We start from the raw sequence: 22,385 nt of genomic DNA on the forward strand, positions 1-22,385 counted from the left end.
TTTGACCTTTGGTGAAACAGAAGGTGCATGCACATGGGGGACAGTGCATTTTCAGACCTTTCACCAACAGTCAAACACATGAAAAAAGTTTTTCCAGGACCTAAACCACTAGAACAGCCAAACAGTAGAAGATATAAAATAAAACCCCAGCAAGACCCAGTGATCCTGCACAAACTCCAGAAGCCTGCTGTGCGTTCAAACCTCCCACCCAGGGCACTGTGCTCTGTCCCATGCTACGCTACTGCTCCAGACAGACACTCCTGCTAGTGTTAGCGCTGGACCCTGGCTACCTCGGGAAGGCACCTCATCCGTAGAACTGAGATGCTTCCCTTGAGTCTCAGTATCCTCTGCAAACAGATCCAGAACCCTGGAGCCAGTCCAGGGCCCAAGAACTGCAAGCTCCCTCCATCCTCATACAGACAGCAACAGACACTAAGGAGCTGTTCATGTTATCTGCAGTAAAAGCTATTCGAGGAGGCTTGTTTCCTCCTCCCATCCCAGCCCACTGAAAACACTTAGAATCATGAAACAGCCCAGGTTGGAAGGGACCTCAGAAGATCATCTGGTCCAACCTTTCATGGGAAAGGGAGCCTAGATAAGATTATCTAGCACCCTCCCTGTCCAGCTGCATCTTGAAAACCTCCAGTGTAACTTGCAGTTCTTTGCTGTAGGAGACATGGTAAGTATGAGATGATGTACCAGAAAGGATCCCTATAAAACTCGTAGGCAGGCTGAGGTCCACCACTGACATGCTGCTCTGAATAGGGCAGGACGGGAAGGTACTGAGGACACTTCCCATGCATACCGCCCAGCTCTGCACCCACTGAACAGCAGGCAGCTTTGCTCTCCGAAATTGCCCACCAGGGCTGGCTCCCACCCCTTCACCAGTCCTGCAGTGATGCAGGGGCAGCTCTTGTGCTGTGGTTTTTTACAGCCTCAGGAGCAGAACAAAGTATGTAGGAATGACAGCCACAAAGTGCTTTCCAGAGGGCTCCATCCTCAGAAATAGCCTTGCAGGCTGTGGAACATCACTTGGGTTTAACTCAGGGAGGGCCTGGAGAATACACCCAGGCACAGTTCCAGGTCTGCCTCTCCCCAGGACATCAGGTGACCAGCCATGGGATTTCAGCACTGGGGAGCTCAAACTCAACTACCATTTGTGACAGTCCCTCACCATGAGGGCAACTGGTTCTAGAACGTAACCCTGCCACTCAGCAAAGGGCTACAGATCCCTTGCCAGGAGGGCTGCTGGCTTGAGCAGATACAGAGAGGCTGGCAAGTTGAGATGTCTCAGAGCATCATATTCAGGCACAGCATGGCCCCCAACCTTCTCCTGCTCTCTGCCAATAGTGCAGAGGGACTGTCACTCCCTAACAGGCAGCAAGTGCGAGGACACCCAAAACCCACCGGGCAAGTGTGAGTCCAGAGCACCCTGAGTGTATGCTGGCTCTGTTTCTACCTCCCACCTGTGTGCCCAAGGAGCTTACTGAGCCCTGGATACTGTGCAGCCACTCACCTGGGATATCATAGCTGGCTGCTGCTGGGCTGCAGGTGGAAGTCCTTGGGGCTGTGGTGGCGGCTGTTGGGGTGGCTGTGGTTGAGGCTGCTGGGTTGTGCAGGGTAGGAGGCCACGGCTGGGCTGTGAGGAAGGGGATTGGCTGCATGCTTCAGGGGTGCCTAGTACCAAACCTTGAACAGAGAAAGGCATGGCAGGGTTGGAACCTGGGAGAGAAAAACATCAATTCGTTGATGGGGAGGGCGGGGGGGGTAGATCCTGTCACTACCTCCTATACTGCAGGCAGACTGCATTCTCTGCTGTCCACATGGGAGCTTCCACAGGGGACAGGGTGAGCAGGCTGCAGGCTAAGGCACAAGCCTGCCTCTGCTTCACAGCAAACCAAGGTGTTGACACCCTCAGGACTCCAGGTGATTGTACCTCTCTCCTCTCCATGTCCATGTACATGCACTGACCCTCCACAGCTGGGTCACAGCACCTTCTTCTCCCCCTGACCCATGCATGCCCTGCCCCACACAGGGAAGACCAGGATGCAATTCTTGTTCCAGACTATGGCCACAAGTTGTACAGCTGTTATTCCCAAGAGCGTGTTCTCTTCCCTGACCCTAAGCTAGCACCCTCACTCCCAGTGGACAGCCTACACAGTGGTCCCCACCCACAGCTCTCAGATAGCTGCTGTTTGTGTAAACCTTTGCAACTGATTCTTTGGAGGGATGTGCCCTCTGTCTTGTCTGGAAAGCACCAGGCACAAGTCAGGGCCTTCTATAAATGCCATGGGCCTTCTGCTGGGAAGAGCAATCTGGCTGTTAACAGCAGCAGCTGCCTGATGGAGGGCTCTCTACCCCAGCATGAGGCAGAGATTACAAAAAGAGGGAGCTGCCAGATACACTCATGTCAGCTCAGTACCATAAACCAGTCTGTGGAAAGAAGCTGGAGAGCTGTTCCCAGTCACAGCTCAGTTCTGCAGCTAGGCAAGGCCCCTGCTCTGACACTAATACGTCACCATGATTTGTTCGAGTGCTTGCCCAGAACAGAGAGGGGAGTGAGGGAATCCTATTTTATGGCCACATAGACTCAGCACACACACATCTTTTCAGTAAAAGGCTAGGGGTGGCAGGCTGAAAGCAATTCCTTCCCATGGTAGGAAAAATTGTTAGGAAGGAGTGCAATACATGCTGCAGGGCTCCCAGCTGGGAAGTGCTCTCCTCAGTATTGCAGTCTTCCAGAAATAAAATGGCTGTGAAACTATTGCTTGATGCCCAGTAGCTGCTATTTAACTAATTCTGCCTCTGATCTACTGCATTTCAACAGCTAATCTTCAGGCATTCTGCTAAGGAGGTCTGTATCATCAGCCACATGGTGCAAAGAAGGAAATATTTTGCTGTCAGTTGGGCAGGGGCTGAATGCTGAGATGGGAAAAGAGCCCCAGAGTCCTAGGCTCTTCCTCCCCCAAAGAATAAACATGAGGATATGGAGGGTGGTGGGTTTTTTTCCCCCAAGTGAAAATTCCTTTGCTCTTCCCCCACCAAGACATTTCTAATCACTCCCCATTATGTAAAGCCTGGAGAGCAATTCGCTTCTGTTCCCAGGGGAGACCTGGAGGAAAAATACAGAAAGAGCAAAAAAGCAGATTCTCGCTTGCTCTGCTTTGCACATGGCTGGGACAGATCTTCAAATAACTGCTCCCATCAGTTGATGAATCAGTCCCAGAGGTGGCTGCAATAATCAAAGTAAGCGCAGCCCTGAGCACAATGGAAACAGGGTCCCAAGAGATGACGTAGGCACCTTCAAACTGCAAGATTAATGTGTAGTTTTCAAAGCCAACCTGGGTGCTAGAACAGCAGCCTGGCTGGCTTTTAGATCCATCCCTTTTATTTGAAAGGATTCTTGTAGAGCAGTCTAATCACCCACAAGCACCAATCTGCCTCCCTTCCCCAGTAAAATGACAGCTCTCAAGCATTTGGCGACCTGCTGCCTACCAGTGAGAATGGAGGAAGCTAGATAGTGAGACAACACTGGATCTTGCTCATTGATATTGCATAGCAATTGTACCCAGCTACTATATGGTGCCTTAGTTATCACTGGACCATTAAACTGAGAGCAAAGACCTGTGCTGCCTCTTCCACGAATGCCTTTCACAAGCAGTCTGTTGAAAATAAAGGACTCTGCTCCCCACTGATAGAAGGGCTGGTGCCCTGCCAAGTGCAGCACACATCCTCTCAGGAAGCTGTTGTCAGTAACAGATTATCAGCGATGCCCCACAGTAACATTTTCCGTGCATGGGCTACCCTTTGTATTACTTAGATGGAAAAGGAAGAACTGATCTGAAGAAGGCAAAGAGACTTGTGATCCTAATTCCCTTTGGTGCACCTGAAACCTTGAGCTGTATTCAACAGCTCTTGAAGAGCCGCAGGCCCAGCTCCCTGCTGTTATGTTTGCTCTCAGGAGTACAGTGAATCATTTTGAGAGAACATCGTAGGCAGATACCAATTAACGTAGTCTTTGTCTGATGAGATAGACTGTGTCTGATGAGATAGACTAATTGGTGACACCCTTCCCTGGACCTCCTTTGTTGGAAAGGAAGGAAAAGTACCAGGTGGTTTACCCTGACCATGCGTCCTTAGGGCTGTAAGGGATTCTGGGGAGCAGAAAGGAATGGCACATAACTTGCAGCACAGCAGGGGAGAGAAAATAACAGCAAATTGGTAGCTTGAGTTCCAGGGTATGGGACTAAAAAATGTCCATTGTCTGAGATAACTCTGCTAAAGGGAAGGAAGGTCTGGTGGCGAGTATTGAAAAAGCAGATGATGAACCAACTGGCATATCCCAGCCTAGGTACTGAACACATTCAGATGATGCCAACCCATGTCCCATTTTAACCAGATTCACTGACCAGAGCATCATGAACCCCAGCTCCCCAGCCCAAAGACTGTCTGCTAAGTGCCCTTTCGCAGAAGGTGTGCAGGGGAAACAGTACAGTACCTGCCCGGGACGTTCTGCTGGCAGTGCTGCCTTTGCTACTCCCGATGCTGTCCCCCCGTGTCAGGATGGAGATGCCACTGAAGCTGCTGGCTTTGGTAACAGGTGGTCGCAGGTTGCGGATGGAGCCATCTGAATCTGTGCTGCTCCATGGCCGAGGCTCCAGTGACTTTATCTCGCTCTCTGTGCTGCTCTGGCGGCTGCCTGAGGCCCGGTTCAAACTGTCCCGGTTGCCCCTGCAGAGACCAGAGGAGTTAGACCGCACCTCCAGCAGAAAGGGGCAGCGGCAGGCCCTGCACACCGGGGTGGTAAGCCCAGTCAGCAGCTGGCTCTGTGACACAGCATGTTGGCACTTTGTACAGGGATCTGACAGCAAACAAATACCCTGGGTCACAGCTTTCTTGGGCATGCACTGCGAAGACCCAGACACTGCTGATCTTCCTTGGCGTGTGTTGACAGCTGGCTCCTGGCCCTTTTCCCTAGCTAGATCCCAGCCTGGAAGAGATGCCAGCAGGGTCAGAGCACGATCCCTTGCTAAAGCCCTCCTTGTCTCAGAACAGGGAGCTTTTAACAGAGGCCTTGAGACAAGGCTGATCAAGATCTTGCGAGACCACTTTCCATACCAGCTCTGGTAAGGCTTTCTGCCCAGCTGGAACAGCTACATCCTGGGATATTGCTATGCTCGAACAGCTACATCCTGGGATATTGCTATGCTCGGAGCTGTGCTCCCACTGATCACCCTCCCTTAGCCCCAGGCCATGTCTGGCCACAGCAGGGCTTTATGCAGTCAGCAAAACATCCCAAGCAGTAAGCCTGGTTTATCAGCCCAGCTAAGGATCATAAGCACAGTAATGGGTTCCTGGGCCTTCACTGGGGAGGAATGGTGAGGAAGGCAACACTGGAAGAGATGCTCATATAAAGCTGCAGGCTGAGCCTGGCAGCAGCTCCACGCAGTTGTGGACGGGACAAGATAGGCTTGGAAGGAACTTCTGAGGTGATATTCTGGGCTGCTGGGAGCATGTGAGAACCAAAAAAACTACATCTCTTGGAAAACCAGTACAATGGTTATATCCCTAAAGAGATGAAGAAATTGGACTATGCAGCCTCAAACCCAAAATTACAGTTGATCTAACAAGCACCACTATTAAGCTGTTGGGCCCTCTCCAACCTAAACTCTGAAGGCTGCTCCTGGGGATGTGTGTGGGGAAGGGGTGCATCATGGCCTCTGTTCTGACCCAGCTGCAAACTCCGGTTCCCCGAGAACCCAGACCCCTCTCAAGCTGATTTCTGCTAACCCAGCAGCATAATGGTTCTGCTTTTTCTATGAATGCTCTCCAAACTCCAGGCCCGCTACCACACCCTTGCTCTCCGAGAGCACTGCCCTAGCAGCTTCAGCCATGCCTTCCTCTCCATTAGCCTTACTACAGCCTGTTTCCAAGTGCATCCACCAGCAGAGAGGTTTCTGCAATCAGATTTGTGCTTCAGCAGCATTAATACAGGACTTCCAAGTGAGTGAAACAGACAGCTGCATTGCTCTGAATGCCAGGCTTTGAGGGTGGTAAGTCTCTGGAGTTCAGAGACATCATCTCCAGCACCATAGCTGAGGGAACCCCAATCTCTTCAAGAGCTTGTCTATCTCTGTTCAGTGCTCAAAAATGGTCCCAAGGCCCACACATCCTCCCTCTCCCCACTATGGGAACCACAAAACAAAGACAGCAGGTTAACCAAGCTCCTTAGGGACCGGGCGCAACAGTCAGAAAAGCTCCTAGCGCAGCCGTGGCTGCAGTTCAGCTCCTAAAGATGCAATCACACCAGCAATGGGTTTTTTTGCCAGTTGCTGGGCGAGTTTTACTGCAGCTCCATGGCTGATCTGAAAACTATAGCCCCTGCCTTGAACACCACTGCCATGCGCAGACTCCAGGACACAGTCCCTGTAACTGTGCTAAGGACACTTGATTTTCCACGACAGTGTCTCTCCAAGGACAGCCTGAGCCATGCGATGGACTGAGGAGAGAGGCAAAGCTTTTCCTATGCTTGCTTAGATCCTCCTGTCCTGTTCATACACAGAGATGCTTCATCTCTAGAGCTTGGCTACTAAACGAGAGGACAGCAGGCATGAGGGTCTTTCCATTTTCATCCTGTTCTTTATCCTCATACCTTCAGCAGCCTCCTGCAGCAGGGGTCTGTGCAAGGTGACTTGTCAGGCTAACTCCATCTTTCCAGCCCTTTCATCCACAGGAAAACTACTTTATAAGAAAATGCTGCTCAGACATGTTCCCAGTGCCCTCTGCAGCATAGTCCAGTTGAAATGGAAGCCCGAGACTTTTCATTGCCACCATTAAGTAATCCAGCCTTTATAATCAGGGATTAGGGACAACCCCACCTTATATGGATGCTGATCCTGTCACTGTAAGGGCAGGGACTTTCCTATCCTTTTGGGAAACAAGAGGAGGAATGGTTTGAAAACTGCTGGAATCCTCCGCTTCTCCATTCCTCGCTGCCATTCCCACCTTCCACCCCTCCATTTTAATCGATGAATCAGCAAAAAAGGACTTGGAAATTGATGTTGCAAAAAATACAACTTCAATAACTTCACAAGCAGCCATGCATGGGGCAAACTTACTCAGCAGGACAATGTACAAAGTAAGTCACACAGAGATACCTAAAAATCTGCCTCCGTTTGTGAGAACTAGAAGAAAAGCCTTCTTTGGAGAGTCTGTCGGTTAACATCAGAAAAAAGCATCATTATAGAGTCATGCAGTCCTCATAGAGAAAGCCAGAGATACAAATATTGTCTGCTAAACAGTACTAACCTGCTGTCGGTGAGATATCCATTCTGGCCAGTCTGGAAGCACGGAAAAGACATGGAGACGGGAAGGAAAGAAAAGGGAGACTTAGTAACTTTGAAAGCAACAAGCCCAAGCAATTTCAAAGCAAAGAGGAGCAAAGCACTAACAGTATGGGACTCCGACACAGTTTGAGTTGTGTACCAGTTACTTGGTCGCTCAGGAGTCTTGCTGAGCCTTCTGCACACCAGTCCCATTTGGCTCTCCATCCAGGCCCATTAAGAACCTTTCCTGATACCTGTGACCCTGAGATCTCTCAAGAGTTTGCAAATCTGAGTCCTCAACTCCCTACTTCATTGCTTTAAGTCAGCTTTGATGGTAGCTTTGTCAATGGAACAATCAAGGCCAGACATACAAGGGTCCTTATCTGCTAAATGCAGGCACAATCATCAGAGCCATGAAAAAAAGGCAGAGGGCTCAAAGCCAGCCCAGCCCACTCTGAGATAGTCACCCCTGCCTCTGGAAGTCAGATGCAAAGCACTGGCTCAGCCCATGAACACAGAGCAAGGGTAAGTACATGCCCACCCAGTGTTGTGCTAACATGGGACAGCACCTGTTCTAGTCCAGGACTATAGGCAGAGCTGCTTACTAACATTTCTGGATGGCTTTGGGCCTGTGCATGTAAGACAAGTCCATGATCACAACTGGCTGGAGAGTCATCAGCTGAAGCCTGGTGACTCGACTAGGGACTCAGCACAGTGGCTGCCTTAACATCCTCCTTGGGCAGGCGCATGGCAATTCCCATTAGGACAAATGAAAGGTGTCATCCCCAAGATGCACAAAAGCAGCAGGCAAGGAGCTGGACTTTGAACATGATCCACGACAGACGGGCACTTGGAATCGTCCCCGATTCCATCATTTGCCACATTGACACAGCATGGAGAGCTGCCTCCAGCTGGCAGATAGTATGCAACACAGCAGAGCACAGCAGCCTCTCTGAGCCAGACGTGAGCAAGGAACACAGCTCCAGCTTAGAGGAGTTCCACATAAGGAGCAGAGATCTCAAGGAAGCAATAACCAGGCTGGACACTTCGTAAGAAAGACAATAAACGTACTGCCCAGATTCATCCCGTAAAGGCACAGAGCCCTGCCTGATACTCCAAGGGCAGCACTGCTTGGTCAGGAGGTCGAAGCTGCAGCACTGGAGAGAAGCTGGGGGAGACAGCTGCTGCTCCTTTCAGGTTCATCGATTTGCCAGTCATCCCAGAAATGCCATTGCATAAGCTTATAATCTTGCTGGGCAGCAAGGAGCAAAACTGCTTCCTCTGTCAGTCCCCACATGTCTATTGCCCCCTGAAACAGGCAATTTAGGGAAGGAGCAGACTGGGGAGTGGAGGTGTGGCTCCTTTATCTCAATGTCTTAGACATCTCTGTTAGGAGCTGGAATTCAATGGTAGATACCAAGAACACTGGGAAATTTGTAGAAAAGGCAATGACGAGATCTGACCTCTTAGCATACTCAAGGTCACCTTCTGCCACAAAGTTCCAGGAAGGTACCTGGCAAGTGAGTCATCCAAGCTTACCTCTCGTGCAAATATCCGCTCCCTGACCCGCTGATACTCTTCCTCTCGCTCTTCTATAGATTTGCTCCTTCTCCCATCCTGCAAGGGGAGTCTGATCTGAAGGGACAAACACATCTCAGCGGGTCAGCAGTTGCCAATGGGAGCAGGGGGCGCAGTCAGCTGCTGCTATTTTTACGTAGCAGTGTAAGTGGATGTGGATTACGCAGTGTGTGCATGATGCCTGGATGCAATGACACAGCCTCTGCCTTTGAACCTACCTTCTGGACACCTATGTCTAGGGATGAACATCCTGGAGGTCTTAGTGCACTCCACCTCCTGGATCAAGCACAACCACTCTGCCTGAACTCTGCCTGATTCAGAAGGGACAGATCAGGACTATCACCACGTGCTTCTGAAAGACAGTCTGTTCCCAGGGGTCAAAAGCTAAAGGCCACTCTTTGGAGCATATGCCAACACAGCAAACTCCTGCTCAGTCATGGATTCTGTGCTTCGTGGGCAGCTGCATCACCTGCAGAGCACCACCATGGGGAAACCAGAAACTGATACCAACCGCAATGACCAGCTCCCCATCCTGATGACTGAAGTTCAGAAACAGGACCCAACGCAAGGGATAGTGGTATGCTGGGGCGATGTTAAGATGGGAACTATAAGAGCAAAGAGCATGAGATCCCTGGTGAAGAGGTCTCCTGTCTCTTGCCCCGTTTTTGACGTTCAAGATTCTGTCTGACACAGGCTGGGAAAACAGCCACAGATGAACAAGGCTAGCTCTGTGTTATGGGTGTGGTGCCACCTGTGACAGCCTGAAGGCAGCCAGAGATTCAGGAGGGTTTTTAGCTCCGATGACTGGCAATGCTGCTGAGCTCAAAGTGTTTCATTTTGCCGATGGTTTCCTTCCAGCAGCACTGCGAGGTCCTGATGACTTCACAGCTTGACTCGCTGCAAGCCCTGGGGAGGGGTGGGAGAGATGCTTGGCAACACTCAGCTCTGGGGCATTTCCAAGGAAACCTTAGCAAAAGGCTTCACCTTAAAGCCTGGCCCAGCCACCAGTCGATATTCAGGGTACAGAAAAGTACCCCCTACAGAATCCACACAAATTCTTCATGCATTTCCACAGTTTTTTGTAAAGTTTTCATGATATATCTAGATGCTGCTGCTTGGGTGGGGTAGAAGCTTCTATTAAAGAAGGTAACTGCAGGAAACCCAAGAGAAATTTAGAGTTGTTCTCATCTTAGAAAAGTCGCATTTAACTTTCACGAAGTATGCAGATACCCCATTGCCACCCTTACCTGATTATCATCTCGGTCCATGCTGGTATCATCTCGTTTTAGGATAAACCTCTGCGGGAACTCTGCATTCTTCTCATCTTTGATGTGCTCAGAGAACCTCTGCTCAGGGCTGCAGGAAGAACCAGCCCTTGTTAGAAGGGCAAAAATAGGCATAGAACTGTCTTCATAAAACCACTGCTTTGCAGGGAGTAAGGGGGTGTGCAAAGATGTTTGTTGTGTTGAATCTCTCCTCTGTCTGATGGCAACAAGAGCTCCTGCCCCTTCTCTGAGAATTAAAGAGAGCTAGGAAGGGCTTGCAAATACATACGCTTAGGACTGGAAGTGAGGGATTCTTCTCTTCCAGAGAGGGGACCTACCCTTCTTATGGAGGCAAAAAAATGTGGTGTGGAATCCATCTTGCTCTGGACCATGCCAGGACTCTGTGTCTGGGGGTCATGTAGCACCATGCAAGGAAGGGAAGGGGATGCCAGCCCAGTTATTCTCTCTCCCTCCCCCTTACATTCGTGTGTTACTGGTCTTGTTGATAATGACCGCCTTCCCGGTTTGGTCAACGTTATGGTCCATGCCGAAGTAGGCAGCTACCCGGTGCAGCAGCATCCTATGGTATGAGGTCATCTGAGGGAACTTCTTAAACTGATTGCTGAGAAGAGGGGAGACAGCATTAGAATTTAGAAGGCCTTGAAACAGACAATGATAATCTGACAACAAAAGAGAGATCAAGGCCAGAGGTGCCTTAACCAGATCCCAGGTCAGACCATGCCACCTATTCTACGCAGTTAAGTCATGACTCAAGTGCTGCCTCTTACACTGAGCATGAGCATGGGCTTACACTGCTTTGTCAGACAGAGTTGGGCTGATTCAAGAGCTCAGGTTGAATAGGCCTTTCCTGAAACAAGACCAGCTTGTGTAGAAATGCACATTTGTTTCTAAGCAGGAACAGGAGCCAGAATTAGTACTTATACTGCGACTTCTCTGATCCTATTAGATAAAGAAGTTTGCAAGCTCTGCTGCAGACACCTATTCCACCTCATGTTCTGGGATGTGAATCCTGCCCCTGGTTTCTCCACCCCCAGTTTATGCTAGGAAAAGAAGCACAATGGCACTAATCTCCTTCACAGTGGATAGGGTGTTAAAGCAATTGATACCCAATCAATATGATACTCAGAAACCTTGTGTATGGACAAAAGGAGGTGGAGGATGTACAAAAGAACAGGCCTCCTAACCAGCATGTCCAAAAGACACTCCCTTCTCCCCGCCCCCCCCCCGGGTGCCCAAGCTCCTAAACTGTAAGTTACAAACCTCTTTTGCTTGACACAAACTTGACGATCACTTACTTGTTATCACTAATAAATTCCAGAATCTCCTGTTCTAACTTTAGTAGCATCATTCTATCCCTGTCAAGAAAAGAAAAAGGAAAAGGCCACCTTTAGAAGCAGTGAAACACAGCTTTCTCTGCTTGTTACCCCCCTCCCCGCAACAGAGAAAAGTCACAAATACCTGGAGCAAGCAACACTATTAACCAGGCCTCACACATCCTCCACAGGAATGAACTAAAAAACTCCACATTTTTTCATATACAGTAAATTAATTGCCAGATTTTTTTTCAGTTTAAAGTTGTTGCTTTGCTAACAGTGCTTGGCTTTTGGTAATATTGAATCTCTGCTCTGCTGGAAGCTCCACTGGTAGAGACTCCAGATTTGCTATTCTACGCCAGCATTTGGCTTGATTACATTTATTACTGACACAGCAGCAGTTGCTTTAGAGGTTGGTATTCGACAATCATTTATAGAAGGGTTTTAAAGCAATCAAGATTCCTTCCTGCTGCATTCAAACAAATTTTTTTTTCCTCTTTCTCTCTTCGTAATACACAATTGCATGTTTTGATTGACTGCAGTACATAAAATTACAGTTGTGCTTTTTGTTTCTATGCTGCCCCAGCTTCAAGTAATGATCTCTGAATTCCAAAAAGTAAAACACACTTTCAGGTACTTTCTGTAGTTGCTGCAGTATCCCCCTCCTCCCAAGATACATGAATACATACATATATATACACACATGCACACAAACACCACGGGTTTAAGAGTCAATCAAAGAAGCATCGGTCGCCAGGTACTCCCTCCTTTCACTCCATCAGCATGTTGTTTTACTGACTAGGGACCTACCGTGGGTTTTTTTTCAGTGTATTTACTAAAAATTCATGCAAATCTATTCCAGTGGAGTCTGTATATTCCTGGCTGGAATCTGAAACAACAGCAGCAGAACAAATTAACAAAACACTGTGATAGAATAGACTGAAAGGAAGAGGTGTGTGTCTCACTACACGCATGAGGATGATGTCCCCACATTGCTGCCAGAGGAAATTCGGCCTCATTCTCAGCACCAACTACTCACAACAGGAAGAGAGGAAAAAAAGCCCACCTTGTTACAGAACTGCACAGGTTGGGACCCATATCACCTGGGCTCAAGTCCAGTTTCTAGCACAGGCTCTGAATGCAACCTCTAGGTCAAATTTCTCAATCTGTAAAATAGGGACTGTATATCCTTTCCCCTGTGAGCAGCAGGAGGATCAGTATGCTACATACAAGGCACTATGAGCACAAGGCCCCATTAAGAGGATGCCAGAGAGAGGGAGATCAGATCAGTTCACGGAAGGAAACTTTGCCCCTAAAACCAGCCACTCAGAGTACACTCAGGATATTCCACGCTGTTACAGGAGGCCCCTGCAAGCGTAGTATACCATACTTTTGTACAAGCAACTTCTGCACCTTTGATCCCGCAAGCGATTTAACTGGAAAGCCCCACTGGCCCTGTTCTTCCCCTCTCCCCACACCCTTTTTAATTTAAAAGTAATCGCAGAAAAAACAGTAAGTGAAACTGAATCCGCACCAGTGCAGAGTTGCTGTCTGTACAAGGTTTTCAGGTGCAATTTGCTCACCAGATTAAATGTGTATCTTTTTAGCCATTTCTATGCCCCAAAATCATACACGCAGGATCATACAGCAGAAACTTAGCTCACCTCCTTGCAACCTCATATCTTGCCACCTGTAGCAGGTTTTATAAAATCAAATCTAAGCTGAAAGCAAAAGTCTATACAGTGGATCTTATTGGGTTTGCATCTGCACATTTAAAAAGCCACCAGATTACTATAAACTATGCAGGAAGCCTGCAAGTCTGTTGGGGCACATGCCAATAATCTAGAGAAACCCTCCCCGCTCCCTCTCCATACTTTGCTCAGAAAGGATGTCATGAAAACGATACGTTCCTGTACAGTCATCAGCAGAGATAACCGCTCTGCTTCCAACAACTGTACCACTGGCCAGCAGAATCCTCAAAGCAAGTAAGAAAGGACCTGCCCTGTTCAAATGAGCACCTGACCTCGAGACAGCATTTTCCTTGGTGCCTTTTCTTTATTCTTGTCTTTTTCTTCTTTCTCAGCCCCATCTTTTGTGGACTTTTCCTCTTCCTTGTCAGAGGGGCAGCTAACGTGCAACTGAATGATGTCCTGGAACAAAACAAACCAGGCTGGTCTGAGTCACTTGTACACTCCCTGGAATCACTGCCATGGCTGTAGATGTTGGCAACTGAGAAAGTCATCACAGAAAGGCAGGAGATTCAGGTCGCAGATCTGAGACATTTCATAAGAAGCCCCATTCTCAGAGCAGACAAAGCAGTCTCTCTCCCCACCCTCCTTCCAACGAAAAGCCTTCAGCAGGCTCTGAGGGGGCTCTCAACAGCATTTGTCACTGTTGAAAACCTACCTTGCCTGGATCACCTCAGAATCTAAGTAACATGCTTCCCTATTTGAAGCTGATAAAATGCTATTACATTTTGGACTCAGAAGTGCCTAAGGTGAGGTAGGTCCTGCACCGTTTCAGTAAGACTCTACCATCTAACCTGGAAAGAGAAAGGGCATGAAGAGAAAACAGAATACACAGCAAAAAGCTTATGTGGTGCGATGAGTAGTCCCTGTGCCACACGGGGCCTTCTGATGTTTCTTTTCACATCCTCTCTTGAGTTGCAACTGCCCAGCATGGCCTGAGGATTCCCTCTGCTCCACGGGAAGAAATGTTAAACACCAGTGAGATTGTCAAAGGCAATGTCAGATGATGTGCTGCTCAAATTCAAGTTAAAATGGACTATAAAACCACTACCCTTTGTGCCAGCTGATCCTTCCCCGTCCTTCTGCCTTTACACTAGTACAGCTCTGTGGCACCACGATGTGTGCTTATGGTTGCTTTAAAAGTCGTCCTAGTGACCCTACAGTTCTAAGTGAACCATAAGACAGGAGACCAGCCTCTGGAGCTGGGGGTCTCAACACAAGGAAGGCTTAGAGGCCAAGTACCCCATTCACCACAAGGGTGAGGTGGTCTGGGCAGCACTCAGCCCTAGCATAGGCCAAGTTTGTCCTTGTCAATGGAAAGTAGCACAGCGGTCTCTGATTTAGCACCACAGACCTAAGCTGGTGACTCTGCATGGTGTGGTACTACGTCAGCTCAACAAAGATGGGCTATAGCTAGCCACAACCTGATCTACAGTGAGCCAGCTCAGATCTCCGCACACTGCACCATCCTGTGCTTCTAAAGCTTGTGTGGGCAGAGAAAGCTCAACCCACGCGCTCTCGCCAGGGCAGACAGGTTCTCAGCGCCTCCCTGACTGCTGCCCACCTTCAAGATTCAGCTTCTCTGTCACTGCCCACAGTGACCACAGATGGGGATCGTCTCTGCAGAGCAGTGCATACTACTTCTCTGTGAGCTGGCTGCTTTCAGTCACTGCAGCCTGAGCTGCAAGAAAAGGGCTTGCATAAAAACTTCCTTCCCATGGCCAAAACCCCAGGGGCTTTGTGAACATGAAGTGCCGTTCCATTTTCGGGGGCATTAAGCCTGCACAACTTAAGTAGTTGGGGGTGCCCAGTGAGTTGATGCAGATGATTCCTCGTAAGAGAAGCGTTGTGACTGTACACATATGAGCAGTGCTCACAGGCATGACAGCTTCCTTCAAAAGCAGCCTCTTGTGGGAAATTCTTGGCACTCAGACCCACAAGCCCAGGACAGGACATCAGTTCTAGCAAGATGTGGATTTTCTGGGCTTCCACACTCCACAGCTTGACTCATTCTAGGCCTACCTGGGACTCCAGCAGCCCATCTACAAAGGGGCTAGACGATTCTTCACATACAGCCAAACTCCTGACCAGTTTAAGCTTTGAATTAGACTGGAGAAGGAAAAGAAGGAGTATAGTTAAGACACCTCAGCCAAAACGCACATACTTAAGTTCATGCTGCTGCATTACCAAGCCACTCATGCAGTTATTGTTAATTAAACTGCTAAAAAGGAGGACTACCAAACCAGCTTCTTGCAGCAAACAGGAATATACAAAGGCTTGGAGTCCTAGAACAAATCAGTTATTTTCTTCCTTCAGTCTTTGATTAGGATTTGAACAAACCAAATTTTAGGTGAGAAAGTTCGCTGCCTTAATTCATGCGCTCTTTGACTTCTTCAGCAAGAGCAATTCCAGCCTCTCCCCTCCTCACCTGGCAAGAATTAAAACCATTAACAAAGGATATAGCTGAAACCAACTATTTTATTGTTTTTTAAGATGTGAAGATTGTTACTGTTCTTAATTAAAAGGCTGTCATCCCATTTACATCTTGCCTGTCTGAGCTGATGACTTTGGTCATTTTGGGTAATGTAGCAGTGCTTAGAGAAAAACGCTTAAAATAAAACCTGCACTTTCAGGACTCTTGGCAAGTTGACTTACTTGGGTGACCAATAGGAAAAAATATATCAACCAGTCACATGAGGTCCCAGGCAGGATCAACAATATGGAGAAAGGCCTGAAGTGCACAGACACATTCTGCCCTAGGGATAGACAGGGCAGGAATGGGAATGACAGCCTGTTTGGGTACTGCACAGTCCTGGCTTTTAAGACCAAACAGAACCATAAGCAGCACATTTCTTTCATACATTACTTTCATCAGAAAAAAACCCAGGCAGAACCCCTGTTACAAATTTAACTGATCTCCCCTCTCTTCCATGCCTCAGGGCAGAATCTGTCTTCATTTGGGTTTGAACTTTTGTGAAAGGTAAAAAAAAAAGCGGGGGGGACACGACACCCTCGCCATCTCTATCACAGTTTTAAAATCAAGCCCTGAGCAACCTAGTCAGACGTCATAGCTGACCCTGTTTTGAGTAGGAGGCTGGACTAAATGAATTCTAGCTGGACTAGATGGACTCCTGAATTATGTTATGTTTCTGTAACTGCCAAGCCTGGAAAATTCTTGGCCACTTTTGATAAGGTGCTTCAGTAGGGGGAAAAAATAAAATAAAATAAAATAAAATAAAATAAAATAAAATAAAATAAAATAAAATAAATCACGCAATGGCTGCATTTTTACCCCAAGATTTTGCCTACAAGCAATGTTCTAGAACAGTGGTGTCCTGGTGCTTATTACTAGCAAAATTTTTGGATTCACTAACATGCACGTGCCATCGTTACGGGAGCAAATGTGGTATTCCCTGAAGAAAAAGGGTCTTATGTGAAACCAGGCAGTTATACTTAACCCTGGCTTTTAACTGGAGGGTGTAACAGGCCAGTGCACTGCCCTGTCCCTCCAGTGACACCTCTGAATTTCATTTCTGGCATTTTGGGCTCTGGGGAGAGGACAGGTGTGGCAGTTAATAACAGCAAACAGTTCCTTCATGGATAAGTGTGTGTTAAAAAGGAGCACTCATGCTCCAGTGCATAGAAAGTTACTGTCCTGAACCATCATGTGCTGCATGTTGCTTCTGGAGACACAAAAGACTTGAGAGTACCATGCTATGGTTGGGATCACAACTCAGCTCAGAATGGCCAAAAGAAGAATGGGACATCATACCTTGGCTCTTTTTCTGGCATGTCCATGACTCGAAGTTCGCCTCTGTGGAGAAAGAAAAGAGAAGGCAAGAAGCTTAATCTGAATGTGTACACTGTAAATGGTATTTGCTATGCAAGGCAGCACAACACTGGGTATGTAAAATGACTCTGAAGAAAATCTCTACCTGACAGTAATGGAAGCATGTGCGAATAGGAAGACCTGGAGGGCTGCCCTGTCAGGCCCCAGGTGGGCAAAAACTGCTTAAAAAACTTCACATGGATTAGACCCAGTTCCTCTGTTTCTGACAGAACCAGCACAACTGTGGGATCACAGGGTATACAGGTAGAGGTGCATGACACACTTCTAAGTGAGAAAACTAGAAGTCTTCTACCATTCCTGGGACACAAGGGGGTTCTAATACACTGGATCATGAGAGAGACACACTGCTGCTCTGATTTAAGAGACACTGAGTCATCTGTTATCCCTACCTTCTAAGAAATCTTTCCCCATTCCACATGACAAAGTGACCAAAGTCAGGCTCTTTCTGAGCAACACTGGTGTCTGCCCACGCAGTGGTGGAACAAATCTGGTGCCAGCCAGCAGCTTTAAATGCAGAAGCATTCAGCAGGTTGTTGAGGGTGGGCATTTCTTCAAGCTCAACACTAAGCCAAAAGCACATGTGACAGGAGAGCAGAGCAGCAGGGATGAGTCCCAGCACCCTCCAAATGATGCTTGCATGGATTTTTTTTTTTCCTTGCTGAAATGAAATCCCAAAACATTCGCTTCCTATTCAGGCATTTTTAACAGCAGCTAAGCAATGGCCAAGCACCATTCTTGAAACCAAGCTTTCCCTGGGATGCCTTCACTTCACATTAAGTCATTAACTGATCTTTAGGTCAAAGAAAGGAATAAGAGGGAGGTAACAGCCATGGGACTAGAACCTGGGGACTGAGCACAAGTGCCCCCAGGAGTACAACAGTCTCATTTTCACCCAGGCTCAAAGAATATTTAAATTATTCCACTCTGAGCAGAACAGATTCAGCTAAAGAGAAAGAGAGCAGCCTGTGAACAACACAGTCTGTATGGCATGGTATCCCCTTGGGAGGTGCTAGCACAGGCTTAGGCCCCTCTCGGAAGGGATAGCAAATAGCTTGTGTTTGCCAAGTAGAAGGAGAAGGCCCAGCTCCGCAAGCTGGCAGAAGGGACTACCCACTTGTCTGCTCGCTTACCTGAGATTCCTGGCGCACGCTGACCTCCTCCCCCCCATCCTTCTCCACCTCCTCCTTGCTTGGTGACCTGGATACATATTTGGTTTTGTTCACAGATTCCTCAACCATCTTTTTTTCAGACTCCTTCATTATTTCCAGAGACTCCTGTGCTGTGTTGCTGTTTGACATCTTCAGAGCCCTACAACGTAGCAATGAGCACCTGCCAGAAGAGGTGACAGAATGGGTAGAAGGGAGTCAGGGGGTGGAGAAAGTTTCTATCTGGAACACAAACTCTTGCACATATAGGTTGTAACTTCCTTGTAACTCATCTTGTGTACAAAGACCCCAAACCAAGCACTCAATGACAGCCCACCCACTCATCCCCTTGGATGAGCCCCTTGCAGCACCTGGCTCAAGGGGACCTTGCAGGAGCTCCATGATTCTCACCAGGACTCTGGAGACACTAGCAGGGCTGAACAAAGCCTCTGAGATATACAGAGGTCCCCCGTGCAGGCACTCTGCCCTCTAACTGCTTTGATGCAAGGGAGAGACTGAGGGTAGTCCTAACGCTAGCAAACATCCAAAGGCAAGGAATTCAGTAGGTGAAATAAACTCAAGCAACCAGAGGAGGTGTGCTCTGCCCCAGAACAAACAACAAAAAATGTGCCTATTTTCCCCAAATCCCAGCCCAGTCCTTCTTGCAATCAGTCAAATCTTCAGTGAGAGAACAGCCTCGCACCCAAGACATTGCTCTGGTTCTTCCTGTGAAATAAGGTAACCCCTGGTATCTTCTCTCTAGCTGCGTATGGTTAGATACTTCAGGAAAGGTGGGAGTCAAACGATACCAGTCAAATTACAGATTAAGATAAAAAAATAATGCTTCCTGACAAAGTTGCATTTAACTGCTTTCTTTTGATTAGCAAGAACACAGGCAGCCCACAGAACCCCTGAAACCACCTCTGAATTAGAGCAGAATCTAGACAGGGCAGCAACATGTGCCTCAGTCTGCTGACAGTCTTAAACAAGAGCAATGAACATGTCACATATCCATTCATCAAATTGTTAATTCCAAACCGATTGCCTAGAATTGAAATGTCAGCCCTCTCAGCTAACTCAAAGCAGGCCTCTCTGGGCTTGAGTGAGGGTTAAACCAGCTTACATAGGACTGCAGAGGGATTCTGGTACCGAGAAACACGTTTGCAGAGACACTGCCTGCACAGAACCCAGTGTTTGTCCTGATGATAGATGAGGAGGCTGGATAAAGGCAGCATAAAAGGTAGGCCCATTGAGACAAGTTTCCAAAAAGAAAAGGGGAAGCCCAAATTTGAGAGAGGCTCAGGCAAAAGGTCTGGGCACTGGAAAACACAGCTGATATTTAACAACTTGTTTTATTAATTACTTTGGCAGAACATGTCTGAGGAAGAGTCAGATCTCAGACATTTATCAACTCTTGGCTCTGCATGGGAACTGCTAATATTCCATTAACTAATTTAACCTCATTCCACTTTAATTTGTGGGGCTATTGAACATAAAACATGTATTTGACTCTTATTGCAGCTACTGGAATCAGTTCCAGATACAGAAAGTGAGAGAGTGCAATCAAGTGCTTCTAGCTCGTGGATTCTTACAGGGATTTGTAACAAAATTGTTAAGACATCCAGGGCGTATGCCCTGTTGTGAATGGAAAATGCCCTGTGTTACAGGCAACCCCCCATGGCAGGGCTGCAGCCAGAGAAACCACAGCACCACGTAGCAACTGTGACTCGGAGATGCCAGCACTGTACTGGATCCACGCGAGAGGATGGAACAGGATGCTTACTGACAAAAGGAGGAAGCTGCAGTCACCTTAGCTTTCCTTCACACCTATCATCACCCATTCTAGACTTACGATGAGCTTTACCCCAGCAGCAAGACTCGCTGTTGTCAGTTCAGAATCATAGATAGGAGAACCAGGAAAGGAAAAAGTTACTTAACCCAAGGCCTTGCTGAGTAAGCAGCACCTTAAGGTTGTGTGAGAAATACCACCATTGACCCCAGAAAATCCACAGAAAAAGGATGCAGGGAAAGCAAAAAAAAGCTGGCAAGGATTAAGCTGACAGGGCTGTACTGTATGGTTTATGCATAGGAACCAGTATGTTTCAAGGCAGATGCATGTATCCATAGTGGAGTGACTGTGGATGCTACGGGTTGATACAGGCAGGCAGATACATCCCAGCACTGTATGAAAACAAGGTATTTCTCACTAGAGAGACCTGCTGGAAGATCTCAGCCACTGTTCACATGCATTCATTCTAGAGCAGGAAGGTTACAAGAAAGCCACTGTTAATTCCATAAGCAATTTCCCACACCTGGGAAGCAGGTAGCACACCTGAAAGTGTTAAGATGAGGACACCAGGGGCCAGAAGGCTCTCTTCTCACCTAAGGGGCAACACTGAACAAACATGCCATGTCCGCTGCAGTGCTGAGCCAGGCTCCTTCAGCCCAGCATCATCACACTGTACCATGCAGCCTGTCCCACAACCAAACTGGTGGCTCCCGGCAGAAAACAGCTGCCATCGATAGCTTGTTACAGAAAAGGAATCAGAGAGCAGTCTGCTGTTGACATTAGCCTTGCAAGACGATTCTGCAAACACCTCTCCCTTTCGGCTGCTAACAATTTCCAAACATGTACATGGTCTCAAAAACCAGGTGGAGGAGAGGGCGAGAGCACCTCGATCTGCTATTCTGAATGCTGATCAGTGCAGATCTTTACACTGCATGGATCAGTTGGCTGCTCCCTACCCCTTCCTGGCACAGTCCCATGGGACAGCGTGCAGCACCACAGATGATCCCATAGGCACCTCCTGGAGCACCCCTGCAGCAGCTTCCCTCGGGAATCACTGAGGCATCTATCCTTCAGCTGCAAGGGTCTGTTCTTCATCCCAGCAGGCTGAGTATCCAGCACCTGCCAATAGGAACTGCAATCAAGCTCTCAGGTTTATAGCAAGCATACTGCATGGGGTGGTGAGTCCCCACATGAGGGAGTCGTGCTCTGCTGCGATGCCTTCGACAGGAACTAGGTCAGAAAAGGAAAAGAGAGTACTTGCTTGATTTGCATGCCAGCCTCCTTAGTGGGAGTCTAGATTGTGCAGGTGGTGAAGCTGGTAAACTCTGCCTCCCCCCTCCCCAAAATGTTCCATGCTGTAGGCAACTGCTCCAGCCTCATGTGCAAGCCAGGGGCCTGGCTGGTAAACAAGCCAGGAGGACCTGTAGCAGATTTGGGGAGGGGAGGCATAAGGAGGTACCTGAACTGCACATGCGACTCTTACCTAAAGGGGGAATTTCTTTGCTAAAATAAGGGAGCAGGTTTTGTACAGCGCATTCTCTTTGCAACAGCCACCCTATAACAAGTTTTTACCCTCAAGCTAAGCACCTCAGTCAAATTTGAGAAGGGTAACAGGATATTTCCTCATCATACTGCAATGTAACTTTGGCATCAGAACAAGGGGATTATCATCAGTTTTCCCTTTCCTTTTCCAAAAAAGACAACTCGGAGCCACTGAATTGACCTTTGTAGGCTGCCCCCTCCTGATAAAGCTTCCATCCCTGACAGCGGTCCTCCAGGATATTTCCCTGCACACAAAATTCAAAGAAGGTATGTGCACTGCTAGTGCTTCTCAATAGCAATGCTTTTGAGAGGAGGTTTCCTTTCTGTATGAATGAATCAGCCCTGCTCCCCCAGGACAGACGTGGGACGCAGCAAGTGGGTGGCAGACATGATCTGCTGTGACAGACAGCGGCTTGCAGAGAAAGTGGAAGTTCAGAGGACTTGGTGGGGTGGGTGGGACTGAGCTGTGCCTTGCCAGGGAAATGAAAAGATTACATAGATGCAACATTAGGGAAGCCACAAAAATTGTGTCAGAAGAGAAAAAAACGGAGCAACAGAAGGTGGGTGAGCTGCCATTGATTTTTTGGTTTGGGTCTGGAGGCTGGCAAAGTAAACAGGCCAGTCAGGGCAGTGACAGTGTGAACACTTTGTGTGTGCTGGCCAAGGGCCAGGTGAAGGGGTAGCCAGGACAGATTTACATCCTCCTCTTCACCCTGAAGGGGAACATTGAATTCCACCTCTGCTGCCTTCTTGCTACATGCAATTTGCAGCTGCCAAGCCGTGACAATGCAGGCCGCAACTGGTGCTGG

At 48.1% G+C, this 22,385-nt stretch overlaps 1 protein-coding gene across 20 annotated transcripts in view; it reads right to left on the reverse strand.

Moving 5' to 3' along the window:
• Positions 1-22,385, reverse strand: part of R3HDM2 (R3H domain containing 2) — a 56,138-nt gene that overhangs the window by 8,297 nt on the left and 25,456 nt on the right. For 6 of the 20 annotated variants that reach the window (XM_030036773.2, XM_030036772.2, XM_030036771.2 and 3 more), the window contains 13 exons: positions 18,231-18,429; positions 17,023-17,064; positions 15,273-15,359; positions 13,526-13,652; positions 12,313-12,391; positions 11,485-11,544; positions 10,650-10,790; positions 10,151-10,259; positions 8,865-8,960; positions 7,309-7,340; positions 7,158-7,211; positions 4,499-4,731; positions 1,517-1,722 (listed from right to left, as the gene is read on the reverse strand). In XM_030036773.2, coding sequence (XP_029892633.1) covers positions 1,517-1,722; positions 4,499-4,731; positions 7,158-7,211; positions 7,309-7,340; positions 8,865-8,960; positions 10,151-10,259; positions 10,650-10,790; positions 11,485-11,544; positions 12,313-12,391; positions 13,526-13,652; positions 15,273-15,359; positions 17,023-17,064; positions 18,231-18,398 — 1,434 coding nt within the window. In that variant the 5' untranslated portion in view covers positions 18,399-18,429. Of the gene's footprint in view, positions 1-1,516; positions 1,723-4,498; positions 4,732-7,157; positions 7,212-7,308; positions 7,341-8,864; positions 8,961-10,150; positions 10,260-10,649; positions 10,791-11,484; positions 11,545-12,312; positions 12,392-13,525; positions 13,653-15,272; positions 15,360-17,022; positions 17,065-18,230; positions 18,430-22,385 lie in introns of those variants that run through there. The other 14 variants (XM_030036777.2, XM_030036765.2, XM_030036759.2 and 11 more) reach the window with 9 other exon arrangements.

Source organism: Aquila chrysaetos, chromosome 15 (assembly GCF_900496995.4).
Source record: "Aquila chrysaetos chrysaetos chromosome 15, bAquChr1.4, whole genome shotgun sequence".
Classification (NCBI taxonomy): domain Eukaryota; kingdom Metazoa; phylum Chordata; class Aves; order Accipitriformes; family Accipitridae; genus Aquila; species Aquila chrysaetos.